This window comes from Cynocephalus volans, chromosome 8 (assembly GCF_027409185.1).
Source record: "Cynocephalus volans isolate mCynVol1 chromosome 8, mCynVol1.pri, whole genome shotgun sequence".
NCBI classification, from domain to species: domain Eukaryota; kingdom Metazoa; phylum Chordata; class Mammalia; order Dermoptera; family Cynocephalidae; genus Cynocephalus; species Cynocephalus volans.
In genome coordinates, this window is record NC_084467.1 from 40,119,761 (window position 1) to 40,139,622 (window position 19,862).

The 19,862-nt window shown below is 36.4% G+C and overlaps 1 protein-coding gene across 1 annotated transcript in view; it reads right to left on the reverse strand.

Annotated features, from left to right (window-relative positions):
* The window catches only part of SPATA6 (spermatogenesis associated 6), a 142,243-nt gene extending 122,949 nt beyond the window's left edge, over positions 1 to 19,294 (reverse strand). Inside the window, exons 1-3 of the mRNA XM_063105748.1 lie at positions 19,218 to 19,294; positions 16,208 to 16,634; positions 15,512 to 15,805 (exon numbers count right to left, since the gene is read on the reverse strand). Coding sequence (XP_062961818.1) covers positions 15,512 to 15,805; positions 16,208 to 16,634; positions 19,218 to 19,294 — 798 coding nt within the window. The remainder of the gene's footprint in view (positions 1 to 15,511; positions 15,806 to 16,207; positions 16,635 to 19,217) is intronic.
* Positions 19,295 to 19,862: the final 568 nt, after the last annotated feature.

Consider the following 19,862-nt stretch of genomic DNA (forward strand, 5'->3'; position numbering starts at 1 on the left):
TGTTTTTTGTCTTTTTTTGTGACTGGTAAGGGATCGCAACCCTTGGCGTGGCGTCGCCTGCACCGCGCTCAGCCAGTGAGCGCACCGGCCATTCCTATATAGGATCCGAACCCACAGCGGGAGCGCCGCTGTGCTCCCAAGCACTGCACTCACCCAGTGCACCATGGGGCCGGCCCTACGTTGAACTTTTTAAGAGAAGAGAATAGAACTGAAGTTGCTGGGGTGGGGAAAGGAGAGAGGAAAAGGGAAAGGAAAGAATTGGTAAAGGGCCATGAAAATTGATTACACTGTATAATGATGAATATACTAATTGTCCTGATTTGAACTTTACATATTGCACACTGGTATTGCTATTCAATGCTGTACCCCACAGATATGTATAGTCAACTATGTTCCAATTAAAAAAAAGGAAAGAAAATTAAGAGAGTCTCAAATAAACAAAAACTGAGATAATTCATCACTAGCAGAACTTCCCTATAAAAAATGCTAAAGAGAGTCCTTCCAGTTGAAATAAAAAGATACTAGACAGTAACTCATATCCACATGAAAAAATAAAGAGTACCAGTAAAGGAAACTATATAGATTAAACATAAAAAACAGCAACTATATTTTTCTTTTATTTCTCCTATCATCTTCATAAGACAGTTACATAAAGCAACAACTATAACACTGTGCTGATAGGCTTTTATGTGTAAAGATCTAATTTGAATGACAATAATATTATCAAGAAGGAGAGAGAATACAACAAAACAGAAGCAAAGATTTTGTGTGCTACTGACATTAAGTTGGTATTAATCCATACTAGATTATTATAAAATGAGATGTTAATTGTAAACCCCAGGACAACCACTAAGAAAACAACTCAAAAAACATAGTAAAAAATACAACAAAGAGATTAAAATGGTGCATTAGAAAACAGTTAACACGAAAGAAGACAATAATAGAGGAACATAAAATAAAAGACATAAAACATATAGAAAACAAATAGCAAAATGACAGGAAAATCCTACATTATTATCTGTGATTATATTAAACTGACTAAACACTCCAATCAAAAGGTAGAAATTGGCAGAATGAATTAAAAACTATGATCCAACTATAAGAGACAAACTTTAGATTCAAAGACACAAATGGATTGACAGTAAAAAAATGGAAAAAATATCTACTATGCAAGCAGTACTCAAAACAGAGTTCCAGTGACTATACTAGTATCAGGCAAAACAGACATTAAAACAAAGATTGTTACTAGAAACAAAGAAAGACATTCCATAATTACATAACAATTAAAAACATATATAATGAATTTATGTCCAGCAGACATAACAATTAAGCATGCATGCAATTAACAGAGCCCCAAAATACATAAAGAAAAAACAGACAAGCATCTTTCCAAAGAAGATAAACAAATAGCCAATAAGCACATGAAAACATATTCAACATCATTATTCATTACAGAAATATAAACCAAAACCACCATGAAATACCTCTTCACGTGCAATAGTCAAAAGACAGACAAAAACAAGTGCCTTTATATGACCAGCCTCACACCCGCTCTCGTATTTATCTACTACGGACAGGACACAATCATCTCCAGCTGACACTGAATCACCATCGAAACACTAAAACTATCCCTTAGCTTCAAACTGGACTATTTCTGGACTATTTTATGCAGACAAACTGGAACTCTCATATGTTGTTGATAGAAATATAAAATGGTACATCCACTATGGAAAAATGTTTGACAGTTTCTCAAAAAAATTAAACAGTGTTATAGGATCCAGCAACTCCACTTCTAGGTTTATACCCAAGAACACTGAAAGCATCATATCCACAGAAAATTATGCACACAAGTATAGCAGCATTATTCATAACGGACAAAAATTAGATACACCCATATGTCCATCAACTAATGAAAGGATAAACAAAATGTGGTATATTCACACAAAGGAATATTATTTGGCCATAAAAAAGGAATAAAGTACTCATATATGTTACAAGATGAGTGAATCTTAAAAACATTATGCTAAGTGAAAGTCAGAAATAAAAGGCCACATATTATGATTCCATTTATAGAAATGTCCAGAATAGGCAAGTGCATAGACATAGAAATTAGATTAGTGGTATCCAGGGACTGGTGGGAGGGAATGAGAGAAAGGAATGACCACTAATGGGTACAAGATTTCTTTAAGAGGTGATGAAAATATTCTGAAATTACAGAGTAGTGATTATTGCACAACGTGGGGAATATACTAAAATTCACTGAATTGTACACTTTAAAGGGGCAGATTTTATGGCATGTGAATTATATCTCAATTTTAAAAAGATAAAGACTAAGGATAAAAGTAAGACGGTGGAAAAGATAAACTGTGCAATCACGAATCATAAGAAAGCTGGGGTGACTATTTTAATATGACATAAAGTAGATTTCAGAAAGAGAAAAATTACCGAGCATAATGTGGAACATTTCATATTGATTAAAATTTTGATTTATCAAGAAGACATAATAAAATTAAATGTGTAAGCATCTCATTATACAGTGTCAAAGTAAATGAAGCAAAAAATTATATAACTGAATTTCAACACTTCCCAGTGTAACTGATAAAACAAGCAGTCAAATAATCACTAAACGTATAGAAGATGTAAACAACAACGTTCAGTAATCTGACCTAATTAACATTTACATAATACTTCAACCACCAACAGAAGTATATGCATTTTTTTATCCAAGTACACATGTAACATTCACCAAGAGAGATGATATTGTGGGCCAAAAACAAGTCTCAGTAAACATAAGAGGACTAAGGTCATACTGAATATATTCTCTAACCACAACAGAATTATATTAGAAATCAATAACAGAAAAATACCTGGAAAAACTACCTAAATACTTGGAAATTAAATAAATACAGTTCTAATCCACTCATGGGTCAAAGAAGAAATTATAGGACAAATTAATAAAATACTTTGAATTGCATGAAAATGAAAAAACACATCAAAATTTGCAAGATATAATTAAATCACTTCTAAAAGCTACTACAGCATTAAATCTTAGAAATTCCCTGTGATTCTTTTTCTGTAGAAAAGCATATGACAAAATTTAAGCCCATTCATGATAAAAGCTCTCAGCAAATTAGGAATGGAAGAAATTTCCTCAACTGATAAAGAATATCTATGAAAAAGCCTAAATCTGACATACTTAAGACATACTTAAGTTGACATACTTAAGTTGAAAGATTGAATGCTTGCCCCAAATAACAGCAAAAAAATTAAGGATGTCCACTCTTAACACCTCTATTCTACAGTGTACTATGGGTTCTAGCCAGTGCGAAAGGATAAGAAAAAGATATTTTAAAATAAAAGAAATAAAGGAATACAGATTAAAAGAGAATAAGTAAAACTGAATGTATTTTTCAGACAACAAAATTGTGGCCTATTACAAATATGCTACTAGAAATAATAAGGAAGTTTAGTGAAGTCACAGGATATAAGGTTGAAGCACAAAAATCAATTTTATTTGTATATACTAGCAACAACACTTGAAAACTTTTTAAATATCATTTATAACAGCATCAAAAAACATGAACTACATATGTATAAATTTAACAAAATGTGTATGATACGCATAGTGAAACTACAAACATTACTTCAAGAAACCGAAGAACTAAATAAATGGAAGAACATACCAGATTCATGAATTGAAAGACTCAGTATACTAAGATACGAATTCTCTTAAAATTGAACTATAATTTCAATGGTATTCCAAGCACTGAGAAAACCAACAAAATTGACAATCACAAGATAAAGTCACTTTAAATAAAAAAAGTAATTTTCACAATCTGAAAAAAAATTCAAAAGCAGTATTTAGGATCCTTCATCTAGTAAGGGAAAAAAATTCCATAAAAAAGACCAAAGAGTTATGAAATTAAATCAGGTAAAAATAAAGAGAATTGGCAGATATTTAAAAAGAGAGACTAAACGAAAAACTTGAAAAATGTAGTCAATGAAGTTAAAAACCTTAATAGAGGAAATAAAAAATTTAAATTAATAAGTAAGTAATAATATAATACTGACGAAATATGCAAGAACACGAAGAGAAAAAGTAATATTACATAAAAATGCAGTTAAGAAACAAGGAGAATACATAAAAGTTTCAACATATATCTAATAGTACTGCAAAAATAAAAGACAGGTGAGGAAAACAGAAAATATGATAGCTAAGAATTTTCCAGAACTAAAACAACCCATAAATTCTCAGATGGAAAGCACACACTCTATGCAAAACAGAATAAACATAAATAAATCCACAGGTCTATGTATCAGTGTACTGAAATATTTATATTTTACATAAAGTAAAAATACATAACCATAGTAAAGATTTTAATACACCTCTATGACAAACTGGTAGATAGTGCGGATGAAAAATTTAATATGGGATTGAAGGTTTTTCAGAGTAGATAAGCTTAATGTGATAATGGCAGGAAGACAGAGCCCTACATAGAACAAATTACATTATATATTATTTTCAAGAAAGTAGAAAGCATTTACAACGATTGGATAAGTATTAGGACACAAAAGAAATAACAAAAATAATATTACACAAACCTCATTCCCTACCTGTGATATTTAATTTTGTGTGTCAACTTCACTGGGTTAAGGGATACTTAGATAGCTGGTAAAACATAACATGGGTACTTCAAAAAGTTCATGGAAAGATTCATATTATTTTTATATTCTATTTTTTCATGAACTTTTTAAAGTAACTTCATATTTCTGTGTGTATCTGTGAGGGTGTTTCTAAAAGAGATTACTGTTTGAATCAGCAGACTGAATAAAGAGGACCATCCCCACCAATGTGGGTAAGCATCATTCGATCTGTTGAGGGACAGGATAGAACAAAAGGGCAGAGAAAGGGTAAATCTGCTCTTTCTTATTGAGCTGGGACATCCATCTTCTCCTGCCCTTGGACCAGAGAACTTCAGGTTTTCAGGCTTTCAGACTCTGGAACTTATACCATCAGCTCCCCAGTTTCTCAGGCCTTTAGACTCAGACTGAATTACACTACCAGCTTCCCTAGTTCTTCCTAGTTCTCTAGCTTGTGGACAGCATATTATGGGACTGCACAGACTCCATAATCATGTGAGCCAATTCTCATAATAAATTCTCTCTTAAATATCTATATCTCTATATAGAGAGAGATACAGAGATAGAGATAGCAGTAGAGTGATATACATATATCCTATTGGTTCTATTTCTCTAGAAAACCCTAATACTCTACCACAATGCAATTACTTAAATTAATTAAAATGGCACATAAAACAAAGTATGTATGTACAGATAGTATGTATGTATATATGTGTGCCCTGCCCCACATACACATATAAATTCTACGTATCTTGGAATTAAAACAAACTCAATAGCTCATAAGTTAAAGTAGAAATCACAATAAATATTATAAAATATTTAGAACCAAATAATTAAAAAAATATATTATCAATAATTTTGAGATGCCAGGTAAGGAGCACTTGGAAAAAAATTAAGTGCCTTTAAGACAGATAATACAATGAGAAAAATATTGAGAAATGCAGAGAAATGATGAATACAAAATTCAGAAAAATGATTAGCCAGAAGGGATTTATCTAGGGAGAGATATACAGCAGGCTTCACCTTTATCTGTAATGTTTTACTCCTTAAGCTGGCAGGTGGTTATATGTTTTCAGAGTGAAAAATAAAACATATAAGTATCTGTCTCATAAAGCTAAAATCTCATCTACAAACACAAACAAAAGATTCTAAATAAAAAATTAGTCAATCAAATCCAGCAAAATAGATTAAAAATAGTACATCCTGACTAAAAGGAATTTATCACAGAAATGGAAAGAATTCAACATCAAAAAACTGTATTCTAATTTTTGTGACAATGAGTTTGCTAACTACCCTGATTTGATCACTACACATTGTATGCATGTATTGAAATACATAAATATTTGTACACCATAAATATGTACAATCAACATGTTTCAGTTAAATAACAGTAAAAAAGTATCCTTTTTACAGATTAGAGAAATATTACCTAATTTTATTAGATTGAAAAAAATTCAAATTAATTCAATGCTCAGAATATTTTAAAAATTAGGGTCAGAAGAGAATTTTATTAACTCAATAAATGAAAACACCACAGCAAATATTATATTAGCTTGAACTATACATGAAATTGCCAAGGTTTTTAAGTCAAAAACTGATCCATTATCAGCAATTTCTTAAGATTCGATCTATTACTTAAAACCTGAAAAAAAGACAAAGATACCTACTATTATCCCTACTACTTAACATTGCACCAAGGATTCTAGCCAATGACATAAGTAAGAAAAAGTAAAAAATAAAAAATAAATAAAAAAAGACAAAGGATTGTACAGGAGAAGCCAAAACTGTCTTTATTCGCAAACACCATGATTTTCCAAATAAAAATCTAAGTAGAACTAATATGAGATTTCAGCAATGTTGCTAAATCCAAAATTAAAATACAAACTGTGCAACAAAGATATACAAGGGGACTTCAAAAGGTTTGTAGAAAAATGGAATTAAAAGATGAAAATATAAACTTTGTCAATATAAGCTCCATTAAGTTTAAGATACTTTGTAAGTGATGATACCAGCCATGTGGCCATCCCTAAAGAACTAAAAGTCCTGGGAATTTAACCATGTCAACGCAGTAGTTTTTACATAACAAACTGAAAAAAAAAAAAAAATGGATGCCCTTTAAAGATTTGTTAAGACTAGGAAACAAAAAGAAGTCTGAAGGAGCCAAATCAGCAGTGTAAGGTGGATGCCTAAGATTTTCCATTGAAATTCAAATTGCGCTTGTATGAGGAGAGGTATGAGCAGGAGCATTGTCATGGTGCAGAAGGACTCTTGAAACTTTCCCAGGCATTTTCTGCTAAAGCTTTGGCTAACTTTCTCAAAGCATTCTCCTAATAAGCAGATGTGATTGTTCTCTAGCTCTCCAGAAAGTCAACAAGCAAAATGCCTTGACCATCCCAAAAAACTTGCCATAACATTTGTTCTTCACTGGCCCACTTTTACTTTGAGTGGACCACTTCCATCTCTTGGTATTTCATGGCTTTGCTTGTGCTTTGTCTTCAGGATCATTCTGATAAAACCACGTTCTATCTCCTATTACAATTCCTCCAAGAAATGCTTCAAGATTGTGTTCTCACTTGATTAAAATTTCCATTGAAAGCTCTGTTCTTGTCTGTAGGTGATCTGGGCACAAAAGTTTCCACAGAGTGGAAAGTTTGCTCAACTTTAATTTTTCAGTATAAATTGTGTAAGCTGAACCAATTGAGATGTATGTGGTGTTGGCTATTGTTTCTGCTGTTAATCATCTGTCCTCTTCAATTACAGCACAAACAAGATTAATTTTTTCCTCACAAATTGATGAGGATGGTCTGTCACTGTGGGCTTCAACACCATCTCGTCCCTTCTTAAAATGAGTTATCTACTTGTGAATTGCTGATTTATTTGGGACACTGTCCCCATAAACTTTCTGTAAAACATCAATGATTTCACCATTCTTCTGCCCAATCCTCACCATAATTTTTTTTTTTTTTGGCGGGGGGGAGGCCACTGGCCAGTATTGGGATTCAAACCCTTGCTCTTGGTGTCATAACACCACACTCTAACCAACTGTTCTATACCAACCAGCCAATCGCTATAAATCTAATGTTTATTCTTGCTTCAATTTTAGCAGAGTTTATGGTGCTCTGATAAGGGCTCTTTGCAAACTGAGATCTTACACATTTTAGTGCCTCAAACTAGATCCTGTTTAGACATGTTATAACTAGTAGGAGTTTATTTTGGTTCAAAAACATTTTGAAATTCATGCACAGTTTTCTCATAATATGCATTTTCCATGAACTTTTTGAAGATGCCTTGTACACAAGAATGTTCATAGGAGCATAATTTGTAATATCCCCAAACTGGAAACAATGAACATCAACAACAGAATGGATAAATGGATAAATAAAGGGTGATATATTCATATAAGAGAGAAAAAGAACTATTGTCTCACAAAACCATATGGACACATGGATGAATTCTCACAAAGAAATTAGACATAAATTTGAGTTCATACTGTATAAATAGATGATGACAGACAGATATAGCTAGATTTCAAAAGTTCAAAATATATTGTGAAAGAAGTCAAGACAGTGGTTCCCCTTGGGAAGGAAAGGGGTAAGGTAGAGTGGCTGGGAGGGAAGGAGTTCTATGGAGCAATCTGGGGTGCTGATAACATTCTAATTATTGGTGATTATACACTTATGATTTGTATACTTTCTGAATATACACTATAGTTCCATGAAAAGTTCATTTAAAAAAATCAATAGCACACAATATATACATTTAAAAAAAAATCAAATAGCATTATTTACCAGCAACAAAAAATTAGAAAATGAAAAAAGTAGCATTACTAAAGAGAGCAAAACAAAGAGAAAAAATAAGCCTCAATTAGAAGACCATTGAAAATTGCATCACATATAGCCAACAGAGATCTAAGTATCCAAAATATATTTAACAGAAGAAAAAGAAAGAAAAATTTCTACATTCCTAAAAGGCAATGGATATGAACAGGGTATTCACAGAAAAGGAAACCTCTAGGATCAGAGACTGGAGTTATGCAGCCACATTCCAAGGAATGTAGACACCTTTATTTTGTACTTCTGGCCTCCAGAAATGTGAGAGAATGAAATCTCTGTTGTATTAGGCCACCAAGAGTTTGTGATCATTTGTTATGGCAGTCCTAGCAAACTAACATGATACACTAAGACTCAGTAGTTTCAGTTCTAAATCTATTCCCTAGAGCCATGGGTCTCCATTCTATAAGATCGAAACCTTCCTTTTACAACAAACATTTTGCAACTTACCTACACACATAACTAAAAAATAAACCAATATCCTAACTGAATTAAAAATATATATTCAGAAATAATTTATAATAAGATACATATTTCTATATGTAAATGCTCAGGCAAGACTAAGCTGGAAGATATATTTGCACCTATACACAGAATCTAGAAGAAACAGACAACTTCAAATGTGGGATAATAGGTGTCACATACTAGCAACTCAAACACCACAAGCAGTGCTGCCACTGGTGCCATGATTTTATAAAAAAGTAAACTCTTAGCACAGTTCCAAACAAAACAAAGTACACTCTTTCCTCAACTTACATGATCATTGTATTCCTGGAAAATTCACTGTATTTTAAAACCTTTCCAAGGGGGGGGAAAAAAAAAAAGACTTTCTGTTTATACATAAAACAGATTATTATTATTAATTATTAGGTTATTAATCTCCAATAATTGCAAACAAGTTGTTCATCTACATATGCAATGGGACATTAAAGTCATGCAGGATACTGGACAATTAACCTAATAGGACTCCCCAACCCTATGACAAACAAAGGTAGACTGATAAATTTCTAAAATGCTTCCTAGGGCACGGTACACACACTTGAGAACAACGGACACATGGACACTAAAAGATATGTGCAAATATATTCATTGCAACCTTGTTTGTAACAATACAGAAATGGAAACTACTAGTATTTTAAAGGCCTATCAATAGGGGAACAAAAATTAAATTACTGTCAGATAGATATACAGCATTATATAGCAATTAAGGAAATGAACTAGATTGCAAGAATCAACAGTGATGAATCTCAAAAACAGTGAAGTGGAAAAAGCAGACTGCAGAAGGACACATACAGTATGCTACTATTTGTGTAAAGTTTTAAAACAAACCAAACTATAGTATAGGTAGTACATAGACATACACAAAATATGTAGTAAAAGTACAAAAACATGAATGAAAAGAATATACTTCAATTTCAGGATACTGGTTATCTTAATTCCAGGAAGGGAGAGAGGAAAATGGGTCAGGAAGAGGTACAAAGGAGGCCTCAACTGTATCTATAACATTTTACTACTTAAAACAAAAATCTGCAGCAAACATATAAAATGTATTATTTGTTAAACGGGGGTAGTCACAACAAAAAGTACACATGTATACGTTTTTTCTATAAGTTTGAAGTATTTTATAGTTAAAGTTTTAAAAGTCTGTATTTCAGGGAAATTTACCACCAGTTGCAGTATGCCAGACTGAAATGCTACTCCACAGTAATCTGGATAAGAATCACAAAGATAAACAAATGTTCAGATGAGTGGTGATTGAAAAGTCAGTTTGCCCCAATGTTATCATTAATTTGAATTAGATAATGAGGTTAAGTAAGTACAGAGAAGAAAAACTGGGACTTACATACAATTAACACAAAACTAGCACTATTAAGATAAAAGAAAATTGGCCAGTTTCATTCCCCAGGCATTGGGCTTTACCCCATATCTCCAATTTCTTCCTTCTATTTTTCCAAATAATCTCATGCAAATAGAAATACTAAGTAATAAAAAGAAAGATGAACCAGAAAAAATACTTCTTTGTATCAAAGATATTGAGATGTTTCAAATATTAAAAGTGTAAATGATGGAAAATATAGTTCTTTTATTGCCCTTTAAAAACAAGTTATTTGGCATATCATTCTGAGAGAAAAGTCACATTTCCCTCCCAGCAATATAGTTTCTCTCATCATATGGTTCTGTTGAGCACACAAAACGTTGTGTTACACATCCAAACCTTCTGTGTTTACTACACTTTTGCTCTCATATTACCACAGTATTACACATATGAGTTTACCACAAATACAAAACTTCAGCAGAAAAATAAATACGTAAAGGGGAGAGAACGGGTTGCCACACTTTTGACAGGCAAGCAAAGAAAACATCTAATTCTCAGTTTATAGGAATTGGGAACAAATTAAATATCACCACTAAGGGAAAAATAACCAGGCAATAACAGAACATGAGATATTCTATATCTGAGCCTGGTCTCTTCAAAAGGTAATGTTCACAAAAAGATTTTTACAAGAATGAATGTTCATGGTAGTTTTAACCATGACAACCACAACCTGAAAACAACTCAAATAACCATCAATAAGAGAACAGATAGCATCGAATTAAAAAGCTTCTGTACAGCAAAGGAAACAAAGAGACAACATATAGAATGAGAAAAAATATTTGCAAACCAGATATCTAATAAGGGATTAATACCCAAAATATATAAGAACTCAAATAACTCAACAGCAAGAAAACAAAACACCTGATTTAAAAAATGGGCAGAGGATCTGAACAGACATTTCTCAAAAGATGACATACAAATGGCTAACAGGCATATGAAAAGGTGCTCCCCATTTCTAATCATCAGGAAAATGCAAATTGAAATCACAGTAAGATATCACCTCATACCTGTTAGAATGGCTGTTACCAAAAAGATAAAAGATAGTAAGTGCTAGAGAGAATGTGGATAAAAGGGAACCCTTGTACACTGTTGATGGTAATGTACAGCCATTATGGAAAACATTATGGAGGCTCCTCAAATAATTAAAAATAGAACTACCATATGATCCAGCAATGCCACTTCTGGGTATATATCCAAAGGAAAGGAAATCATTACAATGGAAGAGACACCTGCACTCCCATATTGATTGTAGCATTATTAACAATAACCAAGATATGGAATCAACCTAACTATCCATCAACACACTCATGCATAAAGGAAATGTGGTATGTGTATATTCGTATAGATACAATGGAGTACTATTCAGCCTTTAAAAAGAAGGAAATCCTGTCCTTTGCAGCAACATGGACAAAGGAGAACATTAAGTGAAATAAGTCAGGCACAGAAAGACAAATTTTTTTTTTCATAAAGAATGTTCATTTATTTATAATTATTACTAAACTTCTCTTTTAAAAAGGAACATAAAACACAGTCGGGCTTTGCACAAGTGGAATCTCTAAACAGTTGGTTTGTACACACATCAAAATAAGTTAGAAAGGAATATGTCCAGGAGTTTCCAAATCACTCCAGAGGCCACATGCCTCTTTGAGAAGGCTGAGAGTGGTGAAGACAGGAGCCTTGCCAAAACCACCCCTCAGCTCAAACTGTGACTTGTGCTGTTTCCTCCTCTTAACTTTGCCCGTGTTCAAAGCACAGGGCAGAGGGGTGGTCAAATATCGAACCTCCCAGAGAGCTGGTGCTGATGGCGGGGCTTGGGGAGGAAAGAAGAGCCCCCATTCAGGGCCAGACTTTCTCCCTCTGTTTCTAAGACCAAAGCCACTGCGCTGGCAGGAGAGAGGAGAAGGTACAGAGTTCTTTTTGGTACCAGGGAGAAAGATGCTGTGGGAAGAGGTAGTTTGTAAGGGATGACGCCTTCTGCTCAGCAAGAAAGACAAATTTGCATGATCTTACTTATATGTAGAATCTAAAAAACTCGAACTTATAGAAGCAGAGAGTAGAATGGTGGTCACCAGAGACTGGGAGGGGGGTTTGTGGGGGGTATGGGGAGATGTTGGTTACAGGATACAAAGTTTCAAATAGGATGAGTAAGTTCTGGAGACCTATTTTACAACTTGGCGACTATAGTTAGTAATAATGTATTGTACACTTGAAAATTGCTAAGACAGTAGATCTTAAATGTTCTAACCATTAGGGCCGGCGCCCCGGCTCACTCAGGACAGTGCGGCGCTGGTAGCGCCCAGGCCGCGGGTTCGGATCCTATATAGGGGTGGCCGGTGCACTCACTGGCTGAGCGTGGTGCAGACCACACCATGCCGAGGGTTGCGATCCCCTTACCGGTCAAAAAAAAAAAAGAATGTTCTAACCATTAAAAAACATATGAGGTGATCAATACGTTAATTAGCTTGATTTAATCATTTGCCAACATATACATATATCAAAAGATCACTTTTTACACTGTAAAAATATGCAATTTTTATTTCTCAATTAAAAATAAAAAAGAGAATGGCTAAGTGTGTTGTAGTATGCACATAAAATAGATTATTCTACAATTTAAAGGAACAAATAACTGATACACACAACACCATGGATGAATCTCAAAAACAGACTGAGCAAATGAAGGCAGACACAAAATATTACATACTGTGCGGCTCCAGTATGAAGTTCAAATACTGGCAAACTAATCAATAGTGACAGAAATCATAATAGTAGTTCCCTTTGCATGGGGCTTGAAAGAGGCACAAGGGAATTTTGAGGGGTGATGGAAGTGTTCCAAATTTTGATCTGGGTAATGGCGATATAAGTGTATAAATTTATCAAAATCTACCGGGGGGTGAGGGGAGGAGGGAATGTTGTGGGAATGAAAAAATAGAACTGCTCTGAATTAATATAGAGCAGAAAGACCTAACAATCAAATGATCAAATGCAACATGTAAACTTCGATTGGATCCTGGTTTGAAAAAGTTAACTATAAAAGTCATTTTTGGAACAACTGGGAAAACTTAACTATGAACTGGATATTAAGAAATTATCACTAATTATCTTAGGTGTGATAATGGTATCGTGATTACGTAGAACAAAATCCTTATTTTTAGAAGATGCATGCTGAAGTATTTAGGGGTGAAGTATCATAATGTCAACAATTTACTTTCAAATTTTCAGAAAAAAATATTTATTTTATACATAAATATACATATAAGTACAGATAAATCAAATTAATGTGCTTAGGTCATGAGATACAATTATTTCATTTAACTATTCCTCCAACTACTTACTCTGTTTGAAAAATTTCATTAAAAAAGTTGTGGAGAAAAGAAGATGACAATTTCCACAGATATAGAGTGATCTCCAGGATATATTAAATGAAGGGGAAAAAAAGCAAGGTGCAGACTAGTTTAAAGAATATGCTACCTATTGTATAAGAAAAGAAGGAAAGTAAAAAAGATATATGGTGTGTGTGAGAGTGTGTGTGTGCATCTGTTTATGTTACAACCAGTGAAAATGGTCACCTATAAGAGATGAGTATAGGTGGGAAACAGGTGTGAGGAGACAGGTCATGGAAGTAAAACTCCGAGTATGTCATTTTATATAGTTTTGACTTTTACGCCATATAAATGTAAAAACACAAATAATAAATTGAAAAGAAAAAACTAAAATCGGAAAGATGTTAAAAATATCTATCATTACATAATCCCCCTATTCAATCAAAGCCAAATTAATCAAGCAATCAAGCTTGTTTAACTTGCATTGTTGCGAATGATCTTTTTTGCTCCTGAGCATCAGAGCCATTTAAAAGGACTTTTGCCAGTAAGAAAACTCTTGTTGCATATCTGTTCTTAAACAGTTGTGCAACTCTAGGCAACTTAGCCAAGCTAAGTTTCGATTTTCTCACCTATAAAAAGGGAATAAATCTCCAATGATATCTAAGATTTCTGAGAACTATAAAATTCTGTGACTCAAATGTTTGTTGAAAAAAATTAAACAGGAATATTTCCACCTGTATAGTTTTTTTTCTTTTAGCTTTGATGAGTAACAAAGCTCCATTATATAGTCATTCACTTTCTGCAGTACAATACTGAGGAGAAAGGGTAGTGAAATAAACGTGTTTCTCCCACTCCTTTGGGCAGTAATCAGTTACAGCAGAGTATTTCCTCTTAGATTTGTATTGGCAACGGAAGGGAAAGGAGAAGCAGCCTGTGAGGCAGCTGCACTCACCAGGCTGCTCAACCCCATTGGTCGGTCAGGAGAGGGAAAGAGAAGCCAATAACGAAGTCGATCTCAGGCTGAATTCAGGAGTTTTACTAATTGCGCCAGGCCAAGAGGTTTCGCCAGCTTCATGTACTCTTTTGCTAAACTAATCTTACTTTGCAAAAAGTTTCCGAAAGGGTGGCACTGGGACGAAAATATATAAAGCTAGGACTATAGAGTTTCCGAGTAAAATCTCTGCAGGCTTGAGTATGTACCGAAAGTTCCAGAAACTTTCTTCAACACCCCTGCCTCATACCATGCCCCAACCAGGTTTCCCTTAAGACCTAACAAAAAAATTTAAAACAGTTTTGTGACTTCCCCGGAGGTTTCAGTTCTGTGCTGCAGCCGCCTCATTCTAATGGGAGGAAGGATAGCCAGGAAGGGGGCGGGTGGACGAGGGTGGGGGTGGGGTGATGCTGCAAGCAAGGGTTAAGTGGGGAAAAAAGCTTTTCCTGCAGGGTGTGCAGGAAGGAAATACAGACTCTTTGCTGTAGCACCCAGCGGAGTGGTGGGGAATACTTAAGCACTCTCATCCTCCAGTTTTGCTGGGAGATCAAAGGCTGAATAAGGATCAAAGGAGTTAGAGAGGAGGAAGGACTGAAAAGAGATCGAATGAGAAATTTTGGTTCCAAAGTGCTTACAAGTCTGTGCCTGCAGGACTACAATGGGGAATGGAAAGGCTCTTGGGATTTCCCCTAGAAGGGCCAAGCTGGAGCTTTTGCCCGTAAGAGGACAATGAGAGGGTTCTCTAGAGAATGAAGGAGAAGGAGTTCAAAAACCCCGGGAGTTCAAAAAACCTTGAGATTATCAAAGGGGCATGGAATTTTCTCATAGCATGGAGGGGACCAAGCCCCTTCACTGGAGGACTTGTGGGGTCCTCTGCCTCGGATGGACTTCCATAGGAGGCGGAAGGAAAGGATCCTCTGAAGCGAGTCTGGGTGGGGTTGCAAGTTTGGAGAATGAGGAATTTCCCTCTAAAAGTTGACAGGGAAGGATGAGAAAGGATCCCCCTCAAAGTCCGATGGATTCGTGTATAGGAGGGACCTGAAGTAACTTTTGAGGAGTTGGGTTTTTCCAGTAAAGCCCTGGGAGGAGATGGCAAGGTACTCTGTGCAATGACGACACATGTCAGTTGCTGGGGTGGGAATTCCACCTTGAAGACGGAGAATAAAGGCACCTTCACTAATGGGCAGCTTAGAAATTGGTCTGAAAGTGATTTGTGAGGGAATGCCACCCCGCCCCCGACTGGGGAAGAGGCAGGGACAGTAATATTCTCTCAGAGACCAGGAGCGGTGAAGAGCAGTTAAAAGAAAACCCTACTCCGACTCGTTGGAAAGTTGGAAGCGGGAGAGAAAATTATTTGAAAGCACCCGAACTTAAAATCAGGATGAAGCAAGGAGAGCTGAGGTTGGCGCTCAGCCCCTGCCTGGTTGGAGTGGGAGCGCGTTCATGATATTGAGGTGGGGGAGGTTTTGAGGTGATGCGGGGCTCTGGACGGTGACCAGAGGCGCCCAGGAGTCAAGGGGGGTGAGGGCGGGGTGCGACCCGTACTCACAGAGCGGATCTCCAGCGCCAGGGCGCATTGCAGCGCCTTCACCTTCGGCATCCGTGCGGGGTACGGCGGCGGGGAGGGACCCCGGCCACGGGCCCGAGTGAGGCGGGGAGACGCGGGGCGGGGACGGGGAGGAGACGAGGTGGCGGCGGCGGTGGCAGCTGTGGCCCCCAGGCCGGGGCCCGCGGTCCAGCCTGGGTCCCGCCGAAGCAGTAGCGGGGCGCGGGGTGCGGACTCGTTGTCATGGCAGCCCAGAGGGGCGGGGCCGGAAGAGAGGCCGGGCAGGGACGTGCCAGAGCCGCCAGCGCGAGGGCGAGCGGCTAGGGGCGGGGCTTGGCGAACGCCGGGCAGGGCGGGGTGGGGCGGGGCTGGGCGGAGCCGGACGAGAGGCGGGGCTTCCGGAGGGGCGGGATGGGGCGGGGAAGTTCTTCTGTGACGTCAAAGTGTGGGCCCAAAGGCCCACTAAAGAGAAAACGGCTGTTTGTATAATGCGACAGGGCACAAGTCAATAAGTTGGACTTGGGAGCCCTGATTTCCAGCATGGCAAGAGCACCTTGGGCTAATGGGGTCTCTCTGTGGCCTCAGTTTTCCCGACTGTAAAAGAATAGTAATTATTATTAGTCCTCCTAGTTGAATTTCAAGGTACAGTTTACAAAGCCAGGCTGGGAAAACAGCATGAGAAGACAGGATTAGAGAAGACACTTGCCCAAGTCAAAGACAGAACCAGGACAGGAACCCAGGAGCTTTCACGTAAAACTCTGGTTGCCTCCCTGAGAAAAGGGGCTTGAGTCAGATCATTCTCTTCCTAGTCTTCTATTCCGTGATCCTCTCTGTGTTAGTGTGACCCTTTTCTCTTCAAGGTTTCCTTTCTAATTCACATGTGTAAGCATCTCGATGCACATTGCTTAAACTGAAATGTCAATGAGGGGCCAACAAATCGTTTGAAGGGCCTGGCCATAGACCATCAAAGATAAAAAGAACATAAGAGATCGTCCAATCCAGTCATGTTAAAATCATTTTTATTGCAAAATACATTAAACATACAGAAGTGTATAAAACATGTTCATCTTAATGACAATAAAGAAACTAGCACCCAGTTAGAAAGTAAAACGTTACCAGCCGCTTAAAAATATGCCAAATTGCATTGCCTTGCTTGCCCTGCAAGTAACCACTACCCTTTTGTTGCAATAATCCCCTTGCTTTTGACATTTATGTAAGCATTTCTAAAAAAGATATTTAATTTTTCCTGTTATTGATGTTATATATATGGAATTAATACTGTATGTACACTTCTGTATGTATGTACTCCATTTAATATGCTGTGGGATTCACCCAATGTTAGTGATGGTGGCTGAAGTTTTTTCATTATTGAACACTATGCCAATATAGCAATATTTATTGATTTATTTATCTTTTCTACTATCGATGGTCATTTTTACTGTTTCCATTTTCAACTATTATTAACAATGTTATGAGCATTCTAGAATATGTCTATTAATGACGTGTGTGAAACTAAGCGTGAGTTGACTGATATTAGGTTTTGCATATGTGGAACTTCAATAGGTAATACTATACGATTTTCCAAAGTAGTTGTACCAATTTATCTCTGCCAGCAGTGTGTAAGAGTTCTTATTTTTCCATATTCTTGCTAACATTGATACTGTGTGGATTTTTAATTTTTGTGTATTTGGATTTGGATGTATATAGTCTAGGTATCTCATTACAGTTTTATTTTGCATCTCTGATTACTATTGAAATTGAGCACCTTTGCTTGGTTTCATTAGCCTTTCTCTTTTCTCTTTGCAAACTGCCTAGTAGTTCTCTTGTCCATTTTTCTATTAGAGTCTCTCTCTCTCTCTCTCTCCTCTTTCTCTCTCTTTGTCTCTCTATCCTATGTTAGGAGTTCTTTATGTATTCTAGATACCAGTTATTTGTCTATACTGTATATTGCACATATCCTTCCCACTTAGTGCTTGGTCATTTAATTTTACATATAGTGTGTGATAAACAGAAGATAAATTGTTAAGACAAAGAGTATGGGTAATTTCAGTTTAACCAAATAATTCCAAGTTGTCCAAAATGCTACAACAGTCTATACTCTCAACACCTATGTTTGAAGATTATTATGGCCCCACATTCTTCTCAACCTTGGCATTATCAAGTTTTCTTATTTTTCCCAGTATAGCAGATGTAAAGTATTATCTTACTATTGAATTTCTCAGATTATTGATGAGTCTGAGCATATCTTTATATGCTTATAAGATTTTCTGCAATCTTTACTGCGAATTGTCTGCTCATATCCTTTGCCCAGTTTTCTGTTGGGATTTTTGTCTTCCTCATAGGAGTTATATGTATTCTAGTTATTAATTAGTTAAAAAATTAATTCAGTTTTAGACATTGCCAATATCTTCTCCCTTTTTTCATCTTTTTGTAAACTTTGGCCAGGGTGTACTTTGGTTAATAGAAATACCTAACTTCAATATAAATTAATCAATCATTTTTGCCTATATTTGTGTTTGTGGTTCTGACATTTTAAGAAGTCTTCCCCATTCCTAGGTGACAAAGAAGGATATTATATATTTTCTTCTATTAACATTACTGTTTTACTTTTCTCAGTTTTAAGTTTAATACATCAAAACTCAGTCTTTGTACATGATGTTAGATGGTAATCCAGGATCCAATTTCCTATTTTTTTCCTATTTTTTTTTTCTTCTAGAGAATAAGCTAGGTTTCCCAACAATATCTACTAAAGATTCTATATTTCAGTCCCATGGAGAACACGCGCCCCACAGCACCAATGCACAACAGAGCAGGTAGGCCTCGCTGCTGCCAGACCCCAACCCCAGCCTGGCCAAGTGCACGCTGACCAGAGAGGCACCCTGCCAGAGAGGCCTGAGATCCACAGAGACCACGTGCCTTGCAGCGCCAGTGCGCAACCAAACAGGTAGGCCTCACCACAGCTGGACCGCATCCCCAGCCCGGCCGAGTGTGAGCCAACCAGAGAGGCGCCTACCTTGAGAGGCACAAGACCCAAGGTGACCACATGCCTGAGGTGCCAGTGGGCATCCGAGCAGACACTGAAGCAGCCATGCCAAATTGGCAGCCCCGGCAGGATCCTAGCCAGACAATAGTGTCAAACCAGTGGACAATGAAATCCCTTCCCACAATGACTAAACATCAAAGGAAAGACACCAGAAATATGAAAAATCCAGAAAGTACACCACCAAAGGGTAATAACTCTCAAGCTCTAGATCCTATAGAACAAGAAGCCCTTGAAATGTCCGACAAGGAATTTCTAGTGACAACTCTAAGGAAACTAAATGACATACAAGAAAACTCAACTAGACAACACAATGAAATGAGGAAAAGGGACTGAAAGAAGAAATGTACAAGGAAATCAATGCCCTAAAAAAGAATGTAGCAGAGCTTGATGAGCTGAAGTATTCATTCAAAAACTAAAAAACACAACAGAGAGTTTAACCAGCAGGCTTGCAGAAGCAGAAGAGAGAACTTCTGACCTTGAAGATGGGCTGCTTGAAATAACACAGGCAGACAAAAAAAAAAAGGAAAAAAGAATTAAAAACACTGAAGAAAATCTAAGAGAGATATCAGAAAACCTTAAGCACTCAAATATCTGAATCATGGGTATACCAGAAGG